Here is a 26565-nt window from a genome sequence, read left to right as displayed (position 1 = left end):
CCCACACCGTTAGCTGTCTGGTATTTATTACTTTTTAATACAGAGAAGTCACAACAAAATATTCTCTAACAACACACGCAAATGATATCATAACCAATTATTTTAATTTCATCAACATTCATTTGCTATGTACATATCTTCCATCTGCAAAAGTGCAATCCAAGAATGTCTCAACAAGAAACCTTTATGGACAAGTATATTTTTGAGGGGCTTTCTCGCCAGTGGCCTTACAACAACATATTTGTCCTCGGTTACCTGGTACAGCAAAATGAAGCATACATGGGGGGGGGGGAAAAAAAAGAAAAAAGAAAGAAATGGGGTTAGATGCCTCCCTTGTAGGAATATTCCCTATTTTCCCAACTAAATTCATTATGAATACACTGCTCGCTACTGGAGATGTTAATGCAAACAGACTATAGGATAGTCTATGGGCTGGCTATAGAACACTGTAGTTTTAATGACTCCGCAGCATTAGACAGAACAAGAATTTCAGGCTGATCACCTTGGTAGATGTCAAATTACACATCAGCATGTAAAAGATGTCCATTGTGTTAGTTACAGTTATCAAAATTACTTTTAAACATCCTACTGATGGATGAATTAATTTTTACACATCCAAAATATGAAGTCTATCTAAATGCAAGCCTCTCCTATGGAAAACAGCATTAACTACTGGAAAGAAAAGCATTTGCACATGCAACTCCTATTACTATCACAAGGAGTATCGTGCACTTAAGAAGAGTAGAATGAATCTCCAAATCCAGAGGACTGTATTCTCCTTTACAAAACATATTTCAGGCACAATTTAATCTGACCACAGGCCAGATTTAAAAGAACACACAGCATCAGAAAAATGAAAGGTAAGGAAGAGTAAACTTTAGCCAAACAAGCAAAGCAAGCAGCTCCCTAGCTAGGGAAATCATTTCCCTTTTGACACATTTAAAAGCTCAGGACTACTTTCAGTGCTCGTCAAGGTGGCCAGCAAACCAACCGCGGTCTAGTTTAACCCCTGAAGTAGCCATTAGGTCCCAAAGAAGTTACCTCTGCCTTTGTACTTACGCAAAGGCCAGCCGAAACTCTCATGGCCAAAGGGTGGGCCTGACTGCTTGACTGGAATCTGATGCACATTACAAAAATTACCGCATTTTGCAGCAACCCAAGACCAGTTTGCAGTACCAGCAAGAAGTAGGGAAAGCATTCTCTACAAATTAGGGACAATTTACTTTGGAGTGAAAGTTCAGAGTGAAAGTTCAACTGTAATTCAGCTGGTTTCCATCAAGGACAATTTTTACAGTGCCACATGTGCTGTTAGCCTCCAGTTGAGAGATGTGTTTTGCAAGAAAATAGGCATTTCCTCAAGCAGTAGGTAAGACTCACTTAACAGCAGAATTAAAAGGAAAAGCTGATAGAGAACTAAATTGTTTTCTTGGATAGATTTGTAACTCCTTGTCACTCTTAAGACTTTAAATATGCCTTCCCCTTCCCATTTTCTCAGTCTGTTGCATTCTTGGTTTTGACTTGAATATAGTGTACAACCTTTCATATGCTTGTGTTTTTAAAGCTGGCCAAATTCCCTTTTTCCATGTCTACTCATTCTCGATTGTCATACAGACATGTCTGGAGAGGCATCTAAGTACTTAAAGAACAGAATTAAAAATTAAGCTACTCTAAGGAAAGCAATTGAACAAGTATTTAGAAGGACTCCAGATCCCACTTCTCCTCTAGCACGTGCGTTGTACAGTGACACCTCCCCTCGCCAAATGCATGAAAAAGTGGGTACATAACACCATGTAGCCTATGTGGGAATCAACATCCTAGACTCATGGCGTGACTGACTAGCACTCAAGACCAAACGCTACAGTTACAGATGCATCCTTTAATTTTTCTCATTACAGGAGCTTTGTCTTTGCCGTGTGATTTCAGGCCGCTGGAACAGTCTAGCCATTGCCTATCTGGTCTGGTTCTGCCAGGCAACGCAACTCCAAACCTTGTTAGCCACCCTAACTCCATCAGGTTGCTCAACGCACCATCAAAGCTGAAGGGCCCATCCTCCCTGAGGAGTTAATTCAAATTATAACTTGATTGTTCTCTGTCTACCCTGCAGAGCTAACCAGGTTTTATCTGCTAGACACCTTCTTCCAGCCCAGGTGTGCCTGGACCAGCTCCTGCTCCTATGGGCAATGGTTACAGTGCTGGTCCCACTGCAACTGGGCTCAGTGTTACTTGGTTTGTGGTAGCCACACCAGGACAGAGTTAGAAGTCCCCCAGAGTCCTTCTCATAATTCTCCTTAAAAATGAAACAGGCTTTCCCAAAACTGTCGCAAACAGGGAACAACTGTATAAAACCCCAAGGATGTGCTCCAGACCCAAAACCAAGCACAGGAGTGAGGACAGAAGGAGGGGAGCACCAGTGATGAAGGCTACCACAGCCTGCTAACATCATTGTTCAGACCAGCAGTGGATCACCAGTGTAACTGTACGAGATAGACAGTCCAGATGTGAAAACCATTAACGTGAGCTGGCTGGCTTCTAAGGACATTACCAATCAAGTTAGCAGTAAGTGATCTGTGGCAACGCAAGTCCTCTGTGCAGCTCAAGTATTACTAGAAGAATGGCTAATGCTAAAAGGAGCTAATTCTGCAGCAAAGAGAGCCAGGAAATAAAACTGTGAACTTGGCATTTTTATGCACAAAGAAACATGGATATTCAGTTCGAATTTTATGTGCACATGAATTTCTTAGCAGAAAGCATAATTCTCAGTCCAGCAGATGAAACACTTTTTTGGCTTCTGACTTTTTTGTTTTCTTTCCCAGGGTGGCAGAGTATCAGGGCCACTTTCAAGATCATGATTTCAACAGATACACTCTTTAAAAAGATTCTAATTTGGGAAAACCAAACAACTTCAGAAGAAACAAAAAATAGTCCCACCTCATAAACAGAAACAAAACCCACACCTCTGGAGTGGACAAACACTCCATAAATACACTATGGAGAAAAGCAAAACAAAAAAAACCCAACCCTCCCCTAAACCTCAATTGGCTTGAGAAACCAAGCAAAAGATTAATGATCTATTTTAAAAATTTTATTTAAGGAAGGGAGAAACGGGAACCAAGAAACAACAACTGCAGAGTCTACAGGGCCAAGCCCTCTGATACAAATTCACTGCCTAATGCATAGTCTATTATGTACAGCACAGAGGCATGTAGAAAGTAAATACGCTAAGTTTGCTTTCTTAAAAAGTCTCCAAGCTTTTAGAACCTGGCCTTAACGTAATTTTGAAAGACAAAGGTGCAGCAATTAATTGTTTTAAAAAGCAATGCCATGTTTCGTACTCGGTACCTCTCAGCTCTTACAGGTCTGACGGCCCCGATCCCACTTCACGGCCCTCCTTCCACACCAGTCACACCAGTCCGCGGCAGGCAGCAAAGCCTCAGCCCCAGCAGACACGTACAAACACATCCCCATTCAGCTCAGCCTGTTCCTTCCCTAAAACGTCTGTGAAGAAACACCTTTACATAAAGCATTTTAAGATCTCCAGCTTGTTTTGGTACGAACAGATGACCCGGCTGGGCACCGACAGCCCCGGTGGAAGCAGCACTATTGCCGTATGGTCCGTCAGTGAGGGCAACGCACATCAAACGCACACAGCAGGAAGACACTACGCCAAAAAAATAATTCATTTCAAGACTGCATTTTCTGGCATACATTTACATTCACTTGTCACAATACCTTAGTTTACCCCGTCTCGGGAAATCTGAAAGAAAGCCTGCTGAGGCGACCGGCAGCGCGGGGCCAGCTCCTGCGCCCGTGGGAACCAACGCGAAAGGCTGAATGCATTCAACAGTAACAGGACGGTTTCTTTCCAAGGATTTCCCATTTCCACCAAGCTGGAGGGATGACAACCCTGCACAATTAGCCACTTTCCAACCGGACATATTTCTCTGTCCTCTATGTCTCCCCATGCCCTTCCTATAAACTGTATTACAATTATACAAAAAAAATAAAATCAAATCATTTTTAGCTGAACTTTACCCCACACTCGGGGTATATTCAAAGGCCATTAAATTGGCTTGCCTCCAACCTTCGCAGAGATCTTGTCAGGAGGATTCTGGTTTTAACAACATGTATATATACATATTAATATGTACACAGACAAAGAAGCTGCTCTTTCAGTTAGAAAAGAAATTAAATTTCATCACAGAATGAATCCTATAAAAAGATATGTAATAAAGTTGAAATATCCATAAAATAGCTATTACTAAAGCAAAGCTTTCGTCAATAAGCCTCCAAAACTTTAAATGAAGAAAATGGCTTCACGAAGTGGTAGTCTAGATTTCCACAGTGAGGACACTGCTGGACGTTGCTGTATTCAGAGAAATACTGCATGCCAATCCGTACATCTATTACTGGCTTCCCACAGTGCTTACAGTTCAGTCGAGCCTGTAAAAAACAAAGAAACAAACAAAAAAACCCTTTTGAAATAACCAAACTCGCCTCCGCTTCTTCCCTCTGAAAAAGAGAGCACCGCATGCAGCCCCCTGCCCTGCCCTGCCCTGCCCTGCCCTGCCCGGCCGGAGAGGGGTAAGTCAGGAAACTGGCCGTAATGGGATCTGCTGGTAAGGACATTCCTCACCCAGACTGGTAACTCGCAGGCATAGACCATGTTTTTCATCTGAAATACCACCACCAAATTCGGGAGAGTAAGCTACCTCCCACTCTGACTGACAGGAGGTAGAGAATTTCAAAGTTTATATACACAGGCAATTGTTTTGTGTTGATTAATCTCTGAACCAATTCCTCAATCCCCAGCACAAGAAGTGCTGTCTCAATACATTATTAATGAATCCCTGAAGCGAAGAGAGAAATTTTACATTTGTAGCATGCAATTCAACCGTTTAGGCTGATGTTTGAACATGATCTGTCTATGAAATATATCAGCATTTAAATCTTTTGGCTTAACAAATGTATAACTCGATCTGCTTTATCAGTATGGCATGGTATTGCATCACTTCAGGTATCTATTTCAACGTTTATAATACAAATCAGATTATACAAACTAAGCATCACTTCAAGCACACAAACTATTCTACAAAATCCAACTGAGAAAGGACCAACATTAACGGGGTGGATATGAGAAATAATTAAAGGTCAAGGGTGAGGACAGACAGAGCCATTAATGTTCAGCAGTAGCAAAAAAAAGTAAGTCTTCAGAAGAAATCTAGCTGAGAAACCCAGCCCATTTGATGTAAAGAAAGCAACAGGCGGTGTGAAAGCTCAGCAGGCCGTTTGAAATACTCAAGAGAAGCAGAAGAGATTTGAGACCGTAAAGGAGTTCAAGAGTAAAGGTGGCAAATGAGCAGCGAGGGCCTGAGCTGCATCATAGCTTAACCTCGCAGCTCAATACGCTAATGAAAGCTTCAGCTCTTCACTGAAAAGAACAAAAAATGATTTTCTATGGCAATCTTGATTTAAGGAATTTTCCTGGGATGAGGAGAGGAAGAAATTATTAAAGTACTATTACTGTTGAGACAAGACTCAGAAAGAAACAAACCACCAAGCTCCACAGCCATCTGCTCTGCTTGAAAAGCAGAAATTCTAAGAAATACAATCTACTAGGGCATGGATTTGTATGATTTTCTTAACCAAAGCGTTGGTTTTGCCCTTGCTACTGTCCAGCACATCAGCTAGCTGCTAGTAACCTGACAGTGGCTGCACTTCATTATCCTACATGCACATTTGTGATGTGGAATTAAATATTTTGAAATAAGGTATGAAATTATTCAAAACAGAAATTAGCAAGGCAATTCGGAGTTAAATTATATACCATATTTAAATGTCATTCCTCTGTATGCACAGAATCATCTGTAACAATCACGGTGAAACAATAATGCGTATTATCTGGCAATCACAGTCACTGCAGCTAATGGTTTCATAGTCAGTTCTATTACTTACCATGTACTGTCACACTGTCCATTAATCATATAATTAAGGCTCTTGTATAATGAGACCTTAATTCTTGTCTTGTACATTCAACAGAAGCAATTCAGATTTAAATTTCTTGGCTTTTACAGAGCTAGCAAGTCAGCATCAGTGTTTTATCTTTAAAAGTCCCTATTTTAAAAAAAACGTTACAACTCGAGGGGCACTAAATTTGGAGGTAATATCTCTGTCTTTAGTTATTACTGTTATCAATGTAATTTTATCCAGGAGCAGCAACTCCACTTGTCTTTTGAGCAACGCATTTTGGTATATATGTTAAATTGAAAATAAAACGGCATTTCGCATATTGACAAAACTATATTTTAGATTGCTCTTAAGCACGCACAATACCACGAAGTGATCGTACTTCAAATGAATCGTCTCTGCGAGGCTCCTGTCCTCACCCAGTAACAAAACCTGCGTGTCCGAAGGCAACAGCCCGCTCCTGAGCATCCCAAGAGGACTACTGAGCCATTCCCAGACAAAGGCTTCTTCCACGGCTGCCTACCCCCACCTACACAACAAAAGTGCTCTGCCCATCACCTGGACAATTCTCTCAGATGCTGACCACCCTGCTGCCTCAGGCACACGTCTACTCTGGAGTAACCCCAGGCCTTGGATCTCTCTCACCCAAGGTATAGATTAGGCGAGCATTTAATGAAAACGAAGCTGCTTCAGGCTGTGGTGAGTACCATCATCAGTCAGTCACAGCAAAGATTAAGGAGAGCTGGGTAATCTCCAAGCACAAAGACTCTTTAGACCGTTCCCTCGGCCTTTTAGCTACAATTATCTTATGATAAAACACAATTTGAGCAACTAAAAGAAACTTGAATACATGAAACATCTGCTAAAAATGTGCAATTGTTATTAAAATACTACTGGAATTATATCTGATGCCAAACATACTTGCTAGTGATCATCCTAAGCATCAGACTTAATTGCGAATGCATTTAAAGGGGCTTTATTTAAAAACCTAAGTATTAACCACTGACCATTGCATTGGCTTTTGTCTAGCGTTAGGCCTTTGTGCTTCATAAGTTAAGACAAAGGGACAGGGACTCGGTCAGCTTTCTTGTATTGCACTCATAGGTACAGGCTGCAAAAGAAGGATGGAAGAAGGGAAGGGAGAGGAGAAACACAAACCTTGGCTTTACTTATCATCAGCTGGAAATTCACCTTCTAAGTCTCATTTACGCACGGTACTAACCTGACAACAGGGAGATGCTGCCAGAATATCGTAGGTATACATAGTTCCCAGCTGATGCCAGCTTCCATCCCATCGGGACTTGCACTTAATGCAGATAATTTTGTGAACCCCTTCTAAGCAGTCTACACAAACAGCATAGAGGTGCATAAGCCTTCCTGTGGACAGGAAACACACTTCTTAAGGAGACTAGAACAGAAGATTAAAACAGACATTTCCTGCAATGTGTTATCTGCCCTTATTACAAATCACACCCTATTAAAATCTTTAAAATCTTTTTTTTTTTTTTAAGGGTGAATGATAAAGTAAAAAATGTTTCTCTATGGGAAATACATAGGGCTTGACTGAAGCTATTTTCCATGGATGCAAAACTCAGGAATTAGTCAACACCCTGCCCACCCTCCCTTCCTCCATTTGCTGGTAGACCTTAGCAAAATATTTTATAAAAGGAGTTGCTGAAGCTCCATGAACAGATGTCAGGTTAAGCTATATGATCAGCTGCAGTGTTTCCAAATCCAGGATTGTGCCCTAGCTTCATCCCCACCTGACAGAAGAAGTGGAGAAGTGTTGAAGTTTATTAGCAAGCTGGGTACAGATTCATTTAACAACTTGCCAAAACCTTCCAGCAAAGAAGGAACTAACGACCTAATATTCCTCATGGAAAAAAGCAACAGCCAGAAGAGCTATTTTCTTTCATGTATTTTTTCCTGACCGTTCATTAACAGTAAGTATATTTAAAAACATCATATATTACACATACACAGACTTTAACATGCCATTCAGAACTATGAATCTATCAAGCTCTATTGTGACCTTAGGCTCTGTATGCACAATGACTTTCAAAACCTGAGTTACACTGAATTCCATAAAAATCAAGCAGTTCAGAATTGAAAATGAAATATCTTCTCTACATAAATGTGACTAAACTCACCAATGCAAAATCCAAGATGCAAATTTCACACAAAACAAAAAGCTCTACACAAATTACAAAGATCTGGCATCTAGATTATGCCCAGTTTGTAGTGATTTAATTGATTTGTAGTTTAATAGTTGGCTATTAGAAGCGGGCTGACACAGGGTACTAGTTCTGTAATATACCATATTTTGCACTGCTATATAAAACAAAGCTAAGAAGTAGTGCAGTTACAGATTAGCTACAAAACAGGACTGCATATAATATGCATTCATTTTGGATTGCACTTTGTGCTCTTTAGCATCAAAGTACTGAACACATCACAACCTGTAATTTAATGAACACATATATCTTTTACCTACTCTAGATAAAAGGGAATAAAATATTAACAATTTATGATTAGTCCATACCAGACACTTTCAAAATTAATGGTTTGGTTTTTAACTTGTTTTGGTTTTTAAGCCAACTATTTTAGAAAAATGAGAAGAAAAACCAGATTCTTCTTAAAATATATATACAAAATAAACTTGCTAGTATGAGCTGCAAAAAAATGAGCTATTCCACATCGGTGTGTTTGGCTCTAGAAAATGTGATGTGATGAGACTAAAGTGCAAATATAATAAACTCTGTTCCTAAAGCGAACACTCGAGATTGGAGATGTTCAAATAATTCCACGCACAGAAGTGTTGTGCAGGAAGATAAAATAATTTTCCCCATCTGAAGTTCTGCACTGTTCCAGCACATGAAAATACTGCATTCCCCCACCGCTTAATTTTCAGGATCCTTGTTATACAGGAGATGAGGCACCTGATATCTTAAACATGCCTGAAATAAAAGAAGTGATTTTCTGTACTGAAGAGAAAATAACACCCTGGAACAGCACCTTGCAAGCTTAATTTCATTTCAAAGCATACTTCTGATAATAAACCATTTTACCCAGGACAAGGAGGTAAAAATTTTAACAATTAATTATCCACAGCATCTTGTCTGAGCAAGTTTTTCAGATGTACCATCCAATGGGTAAGAAGCAATTAATTAAAAAAAAAACATTCCGCAGAGTTTCATTCTTAGTGGCAAACGTTAACAAGTGACGAGTTTCACTATTACTAAACCAGCTATTAGTACTGATAAAATCAGAAGCACATTGTGCATGTCTCCTCACCAAAGCAAATAAGCACTGTTATCTCATACACTTATATTCTGCTTATCCTGGAGCTTTTTTAGCTTGTATATTTGCCTATCACTTTTTCTCCTTAAAGTATATTAGGCAAGACAGAAACAATAATGTTAGCATGAATACAGTTAGTGACTTAGGGCACAGTGATTTAAGGAAAGGAAAAAAAATACAATGTTGCTGAGCAAAGGAATGTTACATAACACGTATTATGACCATGCATGGGATATAACAAATTTTATTGAAAGGAGAGAAATTTCAATGTTAAAATACCTCTCGTTAATGCTTTCCCAACACACTTTTCAACATATAATGCTATGTTTTTGAACACCAAACTAAAACTACTTTCTCTGACTTATTTTAGCCATGCTGGCTGCCAGCAGGCTGCAGGACAGGCGTGTTGTGCCATGTACCACCCTCATCGCTTAGTTTGGGACACAGCTTTCAGGAAGAGCTGAAGCCCATCCTAGCCCACATCTCTTTGTTCCTCTAGGAGGAGAAAAGTAATACACGCCTTGGTCTCAACTCAGTTTAGAGCTGGGACATGATCAGAATGCAGTCCGGGAGTTTGGAAGTAAGTCTAAATCCCCCACTACACCCTTGCTGCTCCAACCCACCGTATTAAAAGCTTATTTTTACTAAGTCCAACCTCTCCAGGCCGGTGTTACCATAGGTGTTACCAGGCCGGTGTTACCATGCCAGACTATAGTCCTTTCCACATTAAAAAAAAAAAGTTTGCTATAGAACAAAACTGATATTCTCTAGTCTGAAAGCAGATGAGAAGCATCTCATCTCACCAGAAGTACAAATACAACTTTCACCCACGCTGCAGCACAGCATGCTTAAATTTAAAAGGTTGTTTAAAAGGTTGATGTATATCTTGGAGTAAAGCTCACAACAGATAAATCAGCACGCACACGCTGCAGAACAGCGTGGCTGGAAAACCTTCCCGTGGTCTACCTAGAAACCAGATGAGAAATCTCTTAGTTGTAAACCCAAACTCAAGGCATAGATCTTTCTACATGGCATTTGCTCCTTGTAATTCCTTCCTAAGTGTTTCAATCCGATCCACGTGATAATCTGGACGCGACTTCAAGCTTTACAGAACTGCTTAAAAATGCAGAATCGGGATGAAAACCTAAAATGGGGGAGGCAGGGCACAGAAGGCAGTTCCATCATTTAATGAAGCCTAGCATGACTGACAGACAACCTGTACCTTGAAGGTGACAGGGAACATCATATTCAATCTCATCGTGTCTCGATGGGCTAAGGAACAGGGTCCCGTCCACCAGCGGAAACTGTTCAAACACTGGCAGCGCCCTGTGGCATAGCGCACAGTTTACAACGTTCCTGTGGCTGGCACTAAGAGCAGCAAGGATAAACTTCCGAAGGTCCTCCCCTTGGCCCACCTGGGCATCGTCTTCCATCCGCACATGGAAAGTATTCAATTTATGCCTGGGGATGTGAGTAAGCAGCTCAGATAGATCGAGCCTTCTCAAAAACTGCACAGGGGCATCGAAGTGTCCTGATCTATGTGCTTGCAAGCCAGCCGCCCCGTAATCAAAATGCGCGTTCCTGAACATGCCCCCACCGGCCATGTTCTTCTTATGGGGCTCCAGGTGAATGGCGTTCTTCAAAAACTCTCCTAAGTATCGCGAGGAACGAGGGCCGCTGAAATGCGTGGGGGCAAGAATAGAGTAGCCGGTGGGTGGGGACTGGCCGGGAGAGACACAAGGCGAACGAACGGCGTAGCTGCCGCCCATGACGCCCTTCTCCTGGGAGTTCTGCCTGTCCATCGAGTGCCTTCGCTGGAGGTCATGACTCAAGCCTTTCTGCGGCTTGTTGGCCGGCCTGCCCTTTTTGGCCTCTTCTGCTGACTCTGCCATCGACCTTCCCGTGCTCTTCTCCAATACTGATTTCTTCTTCTTATCATCCTGCATTCGCTTCACCTGGTACCAGTCAGTGTCCTTCTTTAAATGACCCTGCCCACACCGACAGGAGCAAAAGCGAAAAGCCAGGTCATATCCCTTCTTTGTCCACATGTTCTGGCGGCACTGCTTTTCGTTCCAGCTCCTGGCTCTGCCAATGCAATTGAACTGGACGAGAATGCTGCTTTCCCACTCGTAGAAGCACTGAAGGTGCATCCAGGTGCTGTACGGACAATGCTCGTTGTTGCATATAACCTTCTGGTAGTCATCCTTCTCCAGGTCCACCGGCCTTCCAAAGCTACAGATCAGTGGAGTAGCACAAGGGGCTTCTGTGGAAGGTAAAACAGATACATTAATAACTTAATGACCCGCTTACTGCAATACTTCTTTAAACACCAAATACGCACATGAGCTCTTATTCACGTTCTGTATTATCGAAGGGCCCCACAAGCACTAGCTCTGGGTCAGGGCAAAAAGCAGTCTTTGCCAAAAAAAATTAAGTATGTGAAAGGAGATACGGAAAAGAAGGAATAAGGAAACAAAATTACATTACAGTTTGTTTAATATTTAAAGCCAAAGCACCTCAGAAGTATTGGCCCTCCCGAAGGGCTTGTGGATACCGTTGCAAAGGCTTTAAGAAGTAAGGAGAAAGCTTTGTGGATGTTTCTGGAGGGTTGCTTTGAAGCCTGAGAGGCAACGTGGGGAGAACACACAGAGATGCTTGTTTGAAAAACAAGTAGGCAATACAGCCTGGCTTTGCAATCACAGGGAGAGGCAGGAATTGATCTTTTCTTCGGGACTGAGCAAGAGACAACAGCTAGGGAGGCAAGGAGGAAGCAGGGGACTTTGAAAAGTAAGACCAACAGCTTATGTTCCTAGTGCAGAAAGGAGGGCCTTCATTGTATTGCTCAGGCCAATACAGACTATACCACCATCACTGACCTACTGGACAGCTAAATTTCACAAACCAAATAGTTCTGCAACACAGACAGGTTAAAAAACCAAATGCCATGTGGTCTTTTATCAGCAAAGTAGCAGCCTTTGCTATACCCTTGAGCAAAGAACAGCTTATTTCAATTCGCTCCCTGCAACAATATCAGCTTCTACACAAAAATGTTCTACAAAAAATATTCATTCATGGACCAATGTCATCTTCTCCTCCCTCACCAAAGTGCCACAGACTACAAACTACTCCCATTTCTGGTGGCTCAGTTGCAGCTGGGAGGCACAGAAAGGACAGGAAATTTTCAGTTGAAGTTTCTACTGGATCTTAAGAGTTTCTAATTGTGAAGTTTTTAGATGCTTAGTCAAGTATTACAAATATTTCTCCTCTGTGTTTCTGACTTCCTACTTCCTCCACTTCACCAAAAAATACTGCTCCAACAGGGCCGGCAGCCTGCCTTTTAATCTCTGTATCGCTGCATTCAAATACTAGCAGGCTTCTTCAGGGTCTTCCACAGTCAAGTGCTGTCTCACCCCGTGCGAAACAGAGCAAACGGCTCCCTGCGGTTCCCCAGTCTCAGCCAGAGCTCCCGGACTTGCAAAAGAGGTACACCGAGCCTCGTGGAGAGACACTGCCGTGATCCAGGTTTTTTTCCTTGGGACTTCAACTTTCTATCTGATCAGCAGGGAAAAAAACACTACTCGGTTGCATTGCTTTTAATCCCATTCTTGTCACTGCTAGCACAAATAATACAACATAATTTGCAGTGGGATGATAGGTTTTATGCCGCTACATTCACTTCTACTCAGGCTTTCAATAATAGACACACTACCCATCATCATCTGTCCTAGAGCAGCAATACACAAACCAGATGCTTTACAACAACCAATCTTTGCCATAGTAGCGGTTTTGCCCCTTCCCAACAAGTTGTTAAAAGGCTATAAACAAACAAACAAACAAACTCTTCAAGGTTACCTTCAGTAAATTCAAGACCACAGTAGCTCTTAAGACTTATTTACCCAGAAGAGACAGGCACAAAGAGTACGAGAGAATTTTCCCGAGCTGTTCCCCAGAAGATGCCACATCCTTCACCTCATTTGTCTGCCTTCGTTTCTAATGCCCGAAGTGGCACAGTTGCAAGGAGAATTTTCTGCAATACCTTTCCTTCAGGGACTAGACTATAAACTGCAATCAAGACACATTGCCGAAAACATTCTCTTAAAGAAAAAAAAAAAAGACTATTTCATTTCAAAACGTGGACTTGTTCAGTCGTTAAAGACAAATTACCGAATTGGAGAGAACAGAGATAAATGAGGCATTCCCTCAGGACTCTTTGGAAGTTCCTTCTATACGTGTGACACTTATATTCTTACCAGTTGTCTCAGGTCTCTGAAAAGTCCACTAAGAACATGCAGGTTTTGAGATGTCTTTGAGAAGCATGAATTTTATTGGCTACCAATGACTAATTTTTCTCCACATTTTTTACTGTGTGTTATTGAGTATAATGGTGCTGGCCAAGAGCAAAAGTGAATGATAACTTATCTGCTCTGAAATAAAATCCGTCAGTTTACCAGTTCAGAGAGTTCTCCCACTCATTCTCCCGGACTTCAATTCAAAACGCACTATGCCACACCAAGCGTCTCTGCAAAGTTTTTCCTCATTGTCAGCCATTCCTTCATTACACCTAGGGTCTGAAAGCATAATTTGCAATTACAGCATCCTTAAGAAATTTATCCCAGAGAAGCCAGTTAAACCGAAACCATGAAAGGCAAATCATCAGAAGTCAGATGTGCAGCAAGATACCGGAGGTACCAATATGAACAGTTCTCACTTATGCATTTCCTGTATTCATCTATTTCGGTACATATTGCTTTCCACCACTGCCAGGAGGCAGGAAGAAAGAACATGCCAAAAATCCACTCATGCTCCCCCTGCGTTTCGGAGTGTAAATGTTCTAACAGTCACAGGTATAATTATAGCTGACAGCCAAAAAAGTTACTACACAGACAAGTCTAGAGATCTCCACTTTCGAATAAAGACTTCCCACTTGTTCATCCATACTGGCATAGTTCACTGACTAAAAAAGAAAAGGGTTTCCTTGATTAGCCTTTGAACATGTTTTTGGTTTTGGATGCAAAAACATATGATCTCTAGCCCCCTGAGAAGTTTACGGCCTCTTCATTATGTGGACAAAAAATGAAATTAATAAAATAAGTGGCTGAAATACAGAAAAAAACACCACAGCCCATGTGTTCCACAGAACATGTCCACAATTATTTGATTATGATCATGTACTGGGTGTCTAGAAGCTATTGTAAAGGTGACTTTCAACAGAATTTTTCCCCTTTTCCCTGGTTGGTCAATGGAAGGACTGTGGAATGGGATCTTCTCCAGCTTCTCCTTGAGAACTTATAGACACCAGATTACCTGAGGAACTTCCCACACAGCATAACTATGAGCAAGAAAAAGCTTCACGTTTTAGACAGCCACATCTTTTTCAACATTTAAGTTAACTAGATGACTACAAAGTTTTCAGACGTTCCCTCATCTGATCTTCTATCTACTCAATGCGAATTGGCTGATCACACAATCACCGTAGCAAAAGCAGGTCTAGAGCAGCTAGAATAAAGCAACGGAGGGACCAAGAGCTTTCCCCCACACAAAAGACTCCACTGAATTGTTAAATGGTGGCACTGAGATCGCTTTGGAAAACATCATTGCTAAGAGGAGAAGCTGGTCCCTACTCACCTCTTCTGGGAACTCACCTGACATTTCACTATTGTCACTGTAGTAGCACAGGAAATACTAGAAAACCAACAGGTCTCTGCCGTGTCGCCACGCTCCACAGCAAGGTTAATGCCACGCTAGTCAGAGCTCCTGCCTTCACTGATACAGGTTTGTTGTTATGAAGTCTGCTGATTTGGAGAAGGCCTTGATAAAACCGCGGCAGTATTTCCACAACAGAAACTGAAGAGCCCAGCACGGCTAACGAAAGCTGTCTTAGCAGAAAGTTCTACCGCTTCTGTAGTATTGCCGTATTTAAGAAAGCACAAAACTTCACTACCTGAAAAGCATATAGAAACCTCAAGCCAACATTTCGTTCTGCCTAATATTTCAAATTCCAGCAGGTCTATCTGTACAAAACAGACTGTGCAGGACTGAACATCCCTTGCAGACTTCTCTCCATTCATGTCTCCTGCCAAACATAATCATGCCACATGTTCCTACATAAAGAACAAATGAGAAACAGAAAAAAAAAGCAATTTTTGTGCAACTTCCCCAGTTCACAGCAACAGATATGCCTTAGGAGCAAAAGAGACAGCATTCAGATCACTTAGTATGGGAGCCACATTAGCAAATGTGAAGAGCTCTTCCCATCAATTCACACCCTTGAAAGTGCTCTGGGTTATTTAATCATCATTTTATAAATGAGATAAAGCACTTATTACAGAATTACAAAACTTTAAAAATTCTTGCTATCAAGCCCTTCTATTTCCCATTAATTAGAAATGCATTTTGAGATTATTCTTCAAAAAGTCAGAGCTAGAATCATCGTCTTAATGTTTTATGATAACAGTACAACGATTACTGTCAAGGGAGACAATAAAGGGGATTAAATAGAAATTCCCATGGCCAAACTGCGCATCCACACCTGCAGCCCCAAGCTGGTTTGTCACCTAAATATGATTTGCTTCCAAGTAGCTAATAGCTCAACAGATTTCTGGTTTCCAAAGTCATGAAACTGAACTTCAGGAAAAATGAAAGATTACCAGGTATCAGAGCAGCATCCATTCTCTCAGCAGACCCTTCTGAAAGTGTGCCTACATAACCATAAAAGTACCTCTATTTTACCTCTCAGTTTCGAGATGGTTTGCACAGCCTAAGAGAACAAAACAAGAGAGTGTGCAGTTTTGCGTAGCAGAACGGCTTCAACGTTTAGACACAAGGGCATGGCTGTAACAGACAGGCTGCCAAGTTGCAACTACAATGGCATGCTGCTTCTTTCTAGAAGTTATGTTTCCACATGAAAAATAAATGTTTTCTCATATTCCACTGTAGTAATTTTGATCAGTAATTCTGAAAATAGTTGCAAGGGGCAGCACATAAATGTCCTCTAAACCAGAAATAACATAGTATAGTCCAAACAAATGTACATTTGAGGAAAGGTAGCTCATTGTTTAAACAAGGTTATGTCTTATGTTCGACAGAACTACCATAAAATTAACTTTTCTTTCAAAAATGAGAACATGACGGAAGACTGCAAGGAAGCTGGTTTGGGTGTTTGGCTTTTTCTCAGTTTTTCCATTCAGGTTTATAAACATCAGTAAAAGCCAGAAATAGAAACAGACAGTTGAGATAAATCTCTTTCAACAAAAAACCACATTAACCGGTTTCTACATTTTAATAAAAAAGAAAGAGGGTCTATGAAGGCCACCCTTCCCGTTTTATGACTCAAATGAAAGCAGCAGAACCACGGCCGCCTGAGGAACTTCCCTCTGGTGAAGTAAATGGAGGAGAATGTTGTTTACTTCTGTTTACACACCCATCATAAAACCAAAGATGCACCCAGCAAGCCAAACGCAATGACTCCACGGCTTCAGTTTCGTGACTGCTCTCATTTGTTCCAAGTCCTCAATGCAGACGCCTAAAGCAAAACTCGCTCTTCCCCCCCACGTTCCCACATTATCCATTGTGTTAAGCACCAGAGGTTTTCAGTCAGTGGACAGAAACAGATAATTATTTCCTGTACTCGTCAGCGTAGGTTTCAGCTCACCGCACAGACTTGCGATCGCTGGTAAAGCTCAAGGGAGGTGATAAACATGTGAGGCTGGGGGCAGAGGAGAGAGAAGCGCGGCGGCTGTTGGAAGAGGCAGCCCTACTGTCATCTTGAAACAACTGTCAGGCAACAGTAGGTTGTTATGAATCTGGAAAAAGAAATTATCAAAAAAAAAGGTAAGGTCTTGACACTGGATTGGCTGCAAGACACTCACTATGGCTTGCTTTTGGTCTACCGTTACGCTAGCATCTCATCATCTCTGCCAAGGACGCTTTACTTGCCAGCACATTACTCAGGCCAGAAGGGTACCTGCGAGACATGTACTTTGCAAATCAAGCACTTTAACCTCTACCACCGCTTTCCCATGAACAGTGCTCCCTTCACAACCCTACACAGCCAGGAATTGTTCACTCTGCCAGCTTGAACCAGCCATTTCTGGGGAAGGCTACTCCCTTCCAACCATCTGCATGAATCTTCTGAAATTTTTCTGCCATCAGCATAGCTTTATTTTAATTGAAGTCATACAATATTACCGTGCTAATACTGTAATACAGCTGTAGAAAATAAACCACCACCACAATAACAAAACAGACTGAACACAAAACTTGTATTAATTGTCCAATGTGTTTGCTTTGGTGAACCTTGGAATACAATCTAATATTCAAAAGATTACCAAGACGTGACAAAATGGTATTGCCACATGCATAACTGGTTAAACAGCACAAATAATACAGCAATACAGAAATGATCAGTCACCTTCCTAAGACTCTGAATGCAGCAGGAAGAATACAACGGGAAAAAATATTTCACAAGTGGATCCAAAAGGCAGGCTTGAATCTTCAGTGCAGCAACAACAACAAACAACAGCTGACAAACAGTAAGAGAAGTCTTTCAAAACAGCTTGGCTCATGGCTTATATTGATAACACTCACTGATGATGACTGATGTCTCTCCAACACTTCTTAAGCAATCTTTGCAGACTGATCAAGATGAAAGTTTCCAGTCATTCTCTGGGAGGGAGGGGAAAAAACGAGACAGCAGTACCTGGTAAGCTACCTAAAACACAGGCTTTCTTCTGTGTCACTAGACTCCCTCTTACATTCTTGGAAAGAGAATCCAACACCAGCAGTCCATCTTCAGTGAGCAATGGACAGAGAGCTCGTGCTGGCGTGACACCCAGCACAGACCCACCTGAATCACCCTTGGAGAGCCGCTGCCTCCAGACAACCCCTCATCGCAATGGAGTCTGGCTGATAGCTTTCCACATGGAAGCACCTATATATTGACACTTGCGTGCCAATCTGGAGCTCAGTCCTACCCTCAAGGACCAAGTAGCTGCAGTCAATATTAACTCTCAGAAGTGACTTAAAGAGAACAAAGCTGTAAGCAGCCTGGCTCTACTTGGCACGCTTACCCCATGTGCAAGATGTCACTAGTTCTATTAGGTGAGTAGTCACATGAAGTGATCACCATCCCCTAGAAAAGATTTCAGATAATTTGGAGCTACTAAACCCTGGTTCACCTGGAAATTCAGATGACGGAACTCCTGGAGGGCTCAGAAGGTGCTAGAACCATCTGCATGCACTTCACTTACACTGACTTCATGCTTGGCCTCTAAGGGAGTCTCTTCATGGAAAAAAAAAATAAAATGAGAAAGGTCTAGCAACTACACAGCAGCGGGAAGATGCCATGGAAATCATGAAGGCTTAAGTCATACGTTAACACCTTCTAACTTATAGCATAGTCAGAGCTAGTGCCTGTTTATGAAATCAGCAATTAGCACACGATACAAAGTCAATTATCTGTGGCTCTCACTCAAGCACCCACTCCCAGCTCAGCCACCACCTCACCAAAGTCAGTCAGAAAGTCAAGAGCAAAACTGTACAAACTAAGGAGGACAGGCACCTACATGTGCACAGTAGTTGTGCAGTTTGCTTATACAGCCATCTGTGCTCCAAGCTGGACCAACTGCCTACGCCGCTGAAACCCATCATGAGAATTCACACGGTCTTGTAGAAGTCACCATAATCTGCACAGTTATCATCTAGCCAACCTAGCCAACTTCTTTCCATTTAATACCTGTTGGCCAAACACAGAGAACAACTCTGTGGGTGGATTTTTCTGGTGACTATCATGGTGAATGCAGAGATTAGTGACTATCTCAAGACTGGTGGACATTAATGTGTTTTGAACCTTGGCTATTGCTTTGTCCACACGTGAATCATACTCACAGAATAGCATTTCCACCATTAAATTCTCTCGCTGTAGCCTTCCAATAGCTTTTAATACCTTGAAATGTTACAGAAAACTAACCCTGGTGCCTCAAGAAACAGACATCCTAGTAACTAAAGCAGACTCTAAAGCACTTGCCCTAGCAAGTTTTCAGTGGCAAATTCCAATTCATGCTGGGAATAAAGAGATAACTGTGGAAAGCAGTAGATGCCCTAATACCAAGCACAGATGTAAACACCGCAGGCTGGACTTGCCCCGATTCAGAGCCAGCTAGCCACCAGACGCAGTCCAAAAGCACAAGAAGGGAAGAGAAAAAGGAGAAAAGGTTGAATCAAGGGGTATCAGCACCTCTTTTCGTTTCAAGTCTAGGGATGTTTGTGTCATTGGCCTATCCTTCCCAAGTTTCAATAGGACAGAGAGGATTTTTATTTCCCATGCTAAAGGCTGAAGAAGCTGGTAGAAACTCGGTGGGAAACGGGAGATGCAGTCACCCTAGCTGCAGTACCTACCATCTCTGCAAGACAGCAGCGCCTGATAGCTGTCGGTTCCACTAGACATCTCCCTCACGATGCTGTGCTGGCTCCCAGCCCTGCCCGTGTGCCGTCTTTGGCATCCGTGCAGTACACAGAGACCTCGACTGTACGCTGCTCCCAGAATGGGCATCGGTAGCACAGAAGCGGAGACGGGGCGTGCCAGGCACAGTCAATAGCCAGGCTCTGACTGAAGCCACCTCCTCTCCCAGCAGGCGTTCAAGACAGGAACAACAGCAATATCCCTCTCAAGCCCTGGAAGGAGGACTGATAGACTCTACCATTGCAGGAGAGACAGAGAGAAAGAGATAAAGGTTAAAGTGAATGCTCTCAAGATAAATGTCACTGAAGTCTACCGGGAAATGCTAGTGCTCTACTCAAAATCCCACAAGCTTTCAAAACGGAATTACCCACTCCAGTGACTAGATTACTGCTTCAAGAGGTGCCTCTGAAATTATTTGAATTGCTATCAAAACTGTTTAAAGAAAGCCCATGCCCTACTAATGCTGTTGTAATTTAGACACATTCAATATTAGCTGGAATATTTTACCCTGAGCTGGATGCAAGGTTTACCTCTATTTTTTTGCCACACTTGCGCTGCAGGAAGAAAAGCAGAGAAGGATGGACATCTGCCAGTCATCATGGTACTTTATGTCAAAGGATGTCTCAATATGCAAAGCTGTAAGCGAGGCTGAAGAAAACTTACAAATGTCTCCAAGGACTAGAAATCGTTTTGTCACTACTTGTTAGATCACTGGGAGGAAGATACGGGATGAGTACAGACAAAGTAAAGCAATCAGTTCAAAAACCGTATTTCCTCATACGAAACCTAACAAACATCAAGCCTAACCCTTACTCATGCAAGCGCCACACTTGAGCAAATGACTAATCACATGAACACAGAATGCTGTCAGGGCACCGATAAGCGTTTTGATAGCAAATAACTGTTACAAAAATTAAATGGGTGTGTACTTGCTTGCATGAAAGGACAGTATTTCTTTTATTCAGTAATACCATAGACATGATTCCATTTGCAAAGATTTGCAGAACATGAATTGCATTTGCCACAAAAGCATGTAATTGCAGAGTTTTAAAAATCCTAAAACGAACATGGAAGTCCTTTCAAACCCGATTTGCATTGATAGAGACAGTGAAATTTGCATTCAATTGATTTCTGCAGTTAGAAGAACTCAATGGAATTATGAAGCAAAATGGTTTTCCTTTAGAAAATTAATAGGTATTAAATTTTGTAGTCACTGCAACAGAATAGAAACTTAATTTTCCAGGCGGTCTCACTGATATCAATGGGACTCCCTCAACCTAAGTAATAAGAAGGTGCCAATACTGAACATCACTCGAGTGCCAAACTGGAACTGGATGTTATATGCAGCAGAGAACATTTGACAGCAAATATTAATCCACAGTTAAATACTACAGCAATTCATGCTCTAAAAATACATTTTTAAATTAAGTATTGCACTGACAAATTTTCTGGCCCTCTTTAACTACCCCACCTCCAGGATATAATCTTTTTTTTTTTTTTTAAATCTTAGTTGCCGGCCAGTCACAGCTTTCAATACATTAGTCACCGTTGCTCTGACTGATTTTCTTCTTCATACACTTGTCCTACATTAGCATTTTTATTTGAAAGTAAATAAAAGTCTTAGAAACTTGTGAAACCCAGGTGAAGAGTGTGCATAAGCACAGCTGGCCATTTTAAACCCAGGTAACTACAGACAAGTTCCGAGCCTGGCCAGCGCGGTGGGCACTGCTCGCACAACCCCTCGGCTGCCGCGGCAGGAACTCCACGCCTGGGAAACCATGCTCCAGTGAGACCTACAGCAACCACCTCCACCAGCTCCCCCTCAGCCTTTTTTTTCCTGAAGGACTCTAATGCCCTCTACAAATCTGACCTCTGGCAACTCCACCTGACAACCCACCAACTCGCCAGCTCTGCCACTTGTGCAGTTCAAGGGCTCACCTATGCCAGAGGGGAAAAAGTATGGCCTTAAAACAGGTGGCCAATATACCATAAGACGGTGTTTTAGAGACAGCTATGCCATATTTTTTTAGTTGAATTTAGCTGGCTATAATGAACCCCATGTTAAAGGGGAAAAGCACAGATAAGGAGAGCCAGCTTCTCTTTTTCTCTCATCTCCTCATAGCACCAACACTGGAGAGACTAGAGTGACAAGGACAAGGGGATGAAGCAGCAAGATGGCAAGATAGCGACCATCAAAAGGAGGAAGAGGACTAGGGTCTACTGGACAATGAGACCAAGAATGGAAACAAGGCAAAGAAAATGGATGGAAGAAAGAATTTTAGGGTCAGAAACAACTGTATGAGGAGACCAGAGCAAGAAGTTTATAGGATAAAGGGATAAAACGGCTGGAGCTGATGGTGTAAAAGCGCCCAGGCTCAACGAGGCAGAAACAGAGATGGAATTTGCCACTCAGAGCCCTCAGATCGGAAGTAAACCCTGTGGATTTTCCTCTTCTGCTGCTCAGGGCAAAATATGCACAAAATGTCTTGCCCCCTCACGCTCATTTATGTCTGCAGATGAAGGTAACCAACTATTGCCATTGGGAACGCAGATAATCCACAAGGCTGGAGTCACTGGGGTAACTGCACAATCCCATGGAGCTGCTGGTATAATTTTACATGACAACAGCTCAGATTTTCCAGTTTGGTTAAGAAAAGTAACCCAGAAAATCAGCTAGAAAACTAAAAATTTATTAGGAATATCATTCAACCACTCTGAAGACAGGGAATCTAAGAAATGAGGCTTTGCGTGACATCCCATTTCAGTATCCCTGTGCACTGCGATACTGCTAAATTAGTCCATCCCCCCCACCCATGACCTGTCCCTCATTCAATGCAGAAAATGGATGCACTTTGGTCAAGAAAGATTAACCTATCACATACAGAATTCCTGCTGGGTCTGATGGAAGAGATAGGAAAGGAAGGCACAGCTACAGAACGTGAATCCGCCTTGTGGGCATCATCCCAATACCTGCTGAAAAGTTACAGTGCAAGATGGAGAAAAGCCATCACATCTGGTTGGTGGTTGTGCTCTCCACCTTCCCGATTCCCACGTGGGACTCTAGAACCCTTCGATCACAGTTTGAGGTCTGAACATGCACACATTAAAACACCACCAAAAAAAGCAGGAACAGATGCCCTCTTGGGGCAGGGGAAAATCAGCCTACATTTCTCAGTCATGATGCCAAAAATTGACCGACGCTTTGAGGGAAAATTGTGCAGGGATTGAAACTAAATTTGTCAAAATGTAAAAGGGAACAACACCTTTCCACTGTAAAGGGGTGCTATAACAACAATTCCGTATTACACGGTCAGAGCTGCACAGAGAAGCCCAGAGGAAATTAAAAATTCTGTTTCATTATGGCACGTGGATGGGGGGCAGAAACAATACATGGACCACATAACAAACTGTGAAGACTTCCCAAAAAATATCTGAACCACTACCCCTTCCCTGAATGAAGCAGGGTCCTGATGGAATGGCGTAATTAGACTGTCATACTGACATTATGATGCAAAGCCAAGGTTTGCACAGACAATCTTAATTTTGCAGTTATTAAATCTCCTGCTTTCATCTCTGCATACTTCTGTTTTGTCATATTAATGAAAGAAAACAGGTTATGTTATCATGATCTACTGCTTTTCCAAGGTAAAGACAGAGTAGGAGAGCGATAATACCAGACACATGCAAATTACTCTAGAACAACACACAGTGACGATGCAGGAGAGAAGAGTGAGCCCAGGGACGAGGGACCCAGAGGACCGGCGAGCCTGGGCAGCACGAGTCACAGCATGCAGCTGCACGGTCCAAAAGCAGCACAGCGAAGACCTTCCCTGCGCCCAGCACGCTTAATCCGCAACCCAGATAATCTCCCATGAATAATCGAGAGTTGACTGCGTACAGCAGAACTCTATTAACTCACTGCAGCAGGCCGCGTCCTCCATAAACTGCTTAGTGACCAAGTAACCGTATGTGCACAGCCTCCTACAAACGTCTTGAGTCTAGTAATGGGATACTTGCCTCCAAGGCCCTGGCTAGACTACGTAGCTTCGTTTCAGATTCATCGGTTTTGAAGACTTGGGGGAATCCATTATCATCATCTAATCTTTTCCTTGCACATGAGAGTCGGATTCCCAGCTCTGTAGCACAACAGGAGCAGTTTCTCCTTTCATCTCCTGAACCAAAACTGCCGAAAGCTTTGGACTTATCAGTGAGAACACAATTTACGAAACTTCCAGCTCAGGATCATCTGATGGGCAGTAGCCGATGTAAAATAAAGCTAGCAACCACATCTACTCCTCCAGCCTTTATGATTATCTGAAATGAAAGACGCAATGATCCGGTCAAGGCAAAGATCAGGTGTGCTGACCAGGCACTTACACCAAATGCCGAAGCCAACATTGTACCTCTGTTGTGAGGGGGAAAAGAAAGGGGGGGGGGGGGGGGGGAGAGATTTGACAGTCAAGGATGTTTCTGCCCACTGAAGTCATATGGAAGCACGGAGAGAGAGAATAAAGGAGCATCTCAGGTTAGCTCTCGGAAAGGCAGCCTCAATTTCTGAGGAAGCTGGCCAGCACAGAGGAAAGATACGTAAGGTACCCGGGACACACAGTCTTACAGCTGAAGAGGACTGACAACCTGTCCAGCTAGCAAGCTGTACTGCTACCAGTGTTCGCTGGCATCACCTTCAGTGCCAGCTGCGCAAGGAGCACCACCTCCTCATTCCCCGCCAAACCAGCCACAGCAGAAACGCACCTCTGCTTTCACTAGTGCTTGAGTGAAAAAATTTGGAAACACTGTTTCTCCTCGCCTCAAAAACTACAAGCCAACAGTGTCATGTACGAGAGGCCACCTGCAAAGCGGATGTCGCACACATTGCATCACTGGACTGAAGTCATGATAAAAATGCTCTAGACATTCTCTAACTCCTGCTAATCTTTCTTCACCCCCTCCCCTTGTTCAGTCACTTAGAACAAATAGTCAAAAAAAAAAAAAAAGGGAAATTCTAAGCATTCTCCATGATTCTCTGGAGTAAGTAATACTCTTATAAAAGCAGCCTGGCAAAGGCCTTGTGAGCTAAAGGGATTCGCAATTAATTGCTAATATTTCTAAGGAAAAGTTTCCATTAAATAATACACAGGAATCAGATGTCTTGAAAGCCGAAGTAAGATTCCTGGAACTACCTTTGGCTAACAGCAGGCAGGCAAAATGACCGCCACAAAGTATAAAACCAGTTGTAGCTACCGTCCCACTTTTTCCAAAGCATGGAGAGTAGTGAAAAGCTGAAGTCCAACTTGGGAGCGGGAAAAAAGTCAAGAGTAAAGAGTCTGCGCCGCAGTTTGTAAATCTAGCAGCAGACCTAAGACGTGGGGGTTTCCTGGCTTAGCAAAAAGTGTAATACAACCCTAGCCTACCTTTAGTTTTAGCCTGAAATACGATTTTGCAGCAAGACTATCTCCAAACACGGATAGCAATGCGAGTTTCTGCAAGAAAACACCTTACCAAAATTGCTCTGACCAAAATCCCACCCACCGACCAAAGGCAGCATAAAATGGTTGATGAAAAGTGAGTGTGTTACCCTGACAAACCCAACTGCTCTAAAACGACAAATAACACGGACCCAAAAGTAGGACTCCATTTTTAATTGTGCTGAAATAAAGTCGGGATTTTTCAACTGAGCACTCAGTAAGCCCCGACGCGGCCGGAGCCGGCGGGCGCTGCGCCTCCCGCCCGCCGCCGGGGAAGCGCTCTGGCCCCGGACCGGGCGGCCCCCCCGCCTGCCCGCAGCTACGGCCGCCGGGCGCTGCGGGGCAGGCAGGCTCCCGCCGCCCGCGCCGCTTTCAGCACCGCCGCCGCGAAGGCCCCCGCCCTCCGGCGGGTCACCGGGCGGGGACACCCCGGCGAGCAGCCCCCCGCCCCGCCGCGCATTTCGGGGAGGTCCCGGCGGCAGCGGCGGCCGCGCAGGGCCCCGGGCGGCGCCCGCCCCCCTCCGCCCCGGCCCGGCCCGGCCGCCGCCGCCAGGCTCACGCCCGCACATCCCCTCTCGCCGGGCGCTCCCCCGCCCCGCCGGCCCCCCCCGCGCCGCCCACACGCCCCCGGCCGCCGCCTGCGCCACCGCGGGCCGCGGGAGGCCGCGGGCCCGGCCCGCCGCCCGCCGCTCACCGCTCTTGACGTCTCCGGGCGCCGCGCCGCCCGCGGCCGCCGCGCCGCCCGCTCCGCCGCCCGCCCCGCCGCCGCCGCCCGCCGCCGCCGCTCCGGCTCCGCCGCCCGCCGCGGCGCCGCCGCCCGCCGCCGCCGCGGCTCCGCCGCCCGCCGCCGCCCCGTTCTCCTGCTCGTCGCCGCTGCTGTTGGCGCGCTTGTTCTTCTTGCCCTTGCCGCCCTTCTGGTTCGGCATCGCGGGCCCGGCCGCCGCCGCGGCGGGGCGGGCGGCGGCGGCTGCGGAAGGCGCCGCCGCCGCTACCTCCGGCTCATGGCGGGGCCGCGGCGGCCGCGCTGCGCTGCGCTGCGCCGCGCCCGCGGTGGGCGGCGGGGCCCGGGGGGCCGGGACGGGGAGGGCGAAAGGCGTGTCCCGCTCGGCCGGCCGCCGCCGCCGCCCCGCTTCCTCCCGGAGCAGGAGCAGGCGCGGGCGCTGGCGGCAGCGGGAAGCGGAGCGCGTTGGGGGGGGCTGGGGCTGGGGCTGGGGCTGAGCCAGGCGGGGGGAGCGGGAGGGGCTTATCGGGAGAGGGAGAGCCCCGCTCCCGCCGGCACGGGGCGGGGGGCCGCCGCCGGTGGCACGGGGGCGGGAGGGCGGCAGCGCCTCCCGGGAGGGGGCAGAGCGCGCCCCGCCGCCAGGAGCCGGAGCCGGA

General features: G+C 44.3%; 1 protein-coding gene across 1 annotated transcript; it reads right to left on the bottom strand.

Annotated features, from left to right (window-relative positions):
* Positions 1 to 26565, bottom strand: HECA (hdc homolog, cell cycle regulator). Its single transcript, XM_075498848.1, has 4 exons — positions 25883 to 26565; positions 10487 to 11527; positions 7187 to 7341; positions 1 to 4440 (listed from the first exon to the last, which is right to left on the bottom strand). Exons 1-4 carry the CDS (start codon positions 26112 to 26114, stop codon positions 4276 to 4278), a joined length of 1593 nt encoding a protein of 530 aa, XP_075354963.1. The 5' UTR covers positions 26115 to 26565; the 3' UTR covers positions 1 to 4275.

This window comes from Mycteria americana, chromosome 3, assembly GCF_035582795.1.
Source record: "Mycteria americana isolate JAX WOST 10 ecotype Jacksonville Zoo and Gardens chromosome 3, USCA_MyAme_1.0, whole genome shotgun sequence".
Lineage (NCBI taxonomy): Eukaryota > Metazoa > Chordata > Aves > Ciconiiformes > Ciconiidae > Mycteria > Mycteria americana.
This window is presented reverse-complemented; position numbering and strand designations above follow the sequence as displayed.

Excerpts from the sequence above, each read along its gene's own strand:
- HECA (XM_075498848.1), bottom strand. The coding sequence starts at position 26,114 with ATGCCGAACCAGAAGGGCGGCAAGGGCAAGAAGAACAAGCGCGCCAAC. Across the intron at positions 11,528-25,882 it reads GCCCGGAGACGTCAAGAGCG|AAGCCCCTTGTGCTACTCCA; the intron begins GTGAGCGGCGGG and ends TACCTTCCACAG. Across the intron at positions 7,342-10,486 it reads TGTTCCCTGTCACCTTCAAG|GAAGGCTTATGCACCTCTAT; the intron begins GTACAGGTTGTC and ends TCCTGTCCACAG.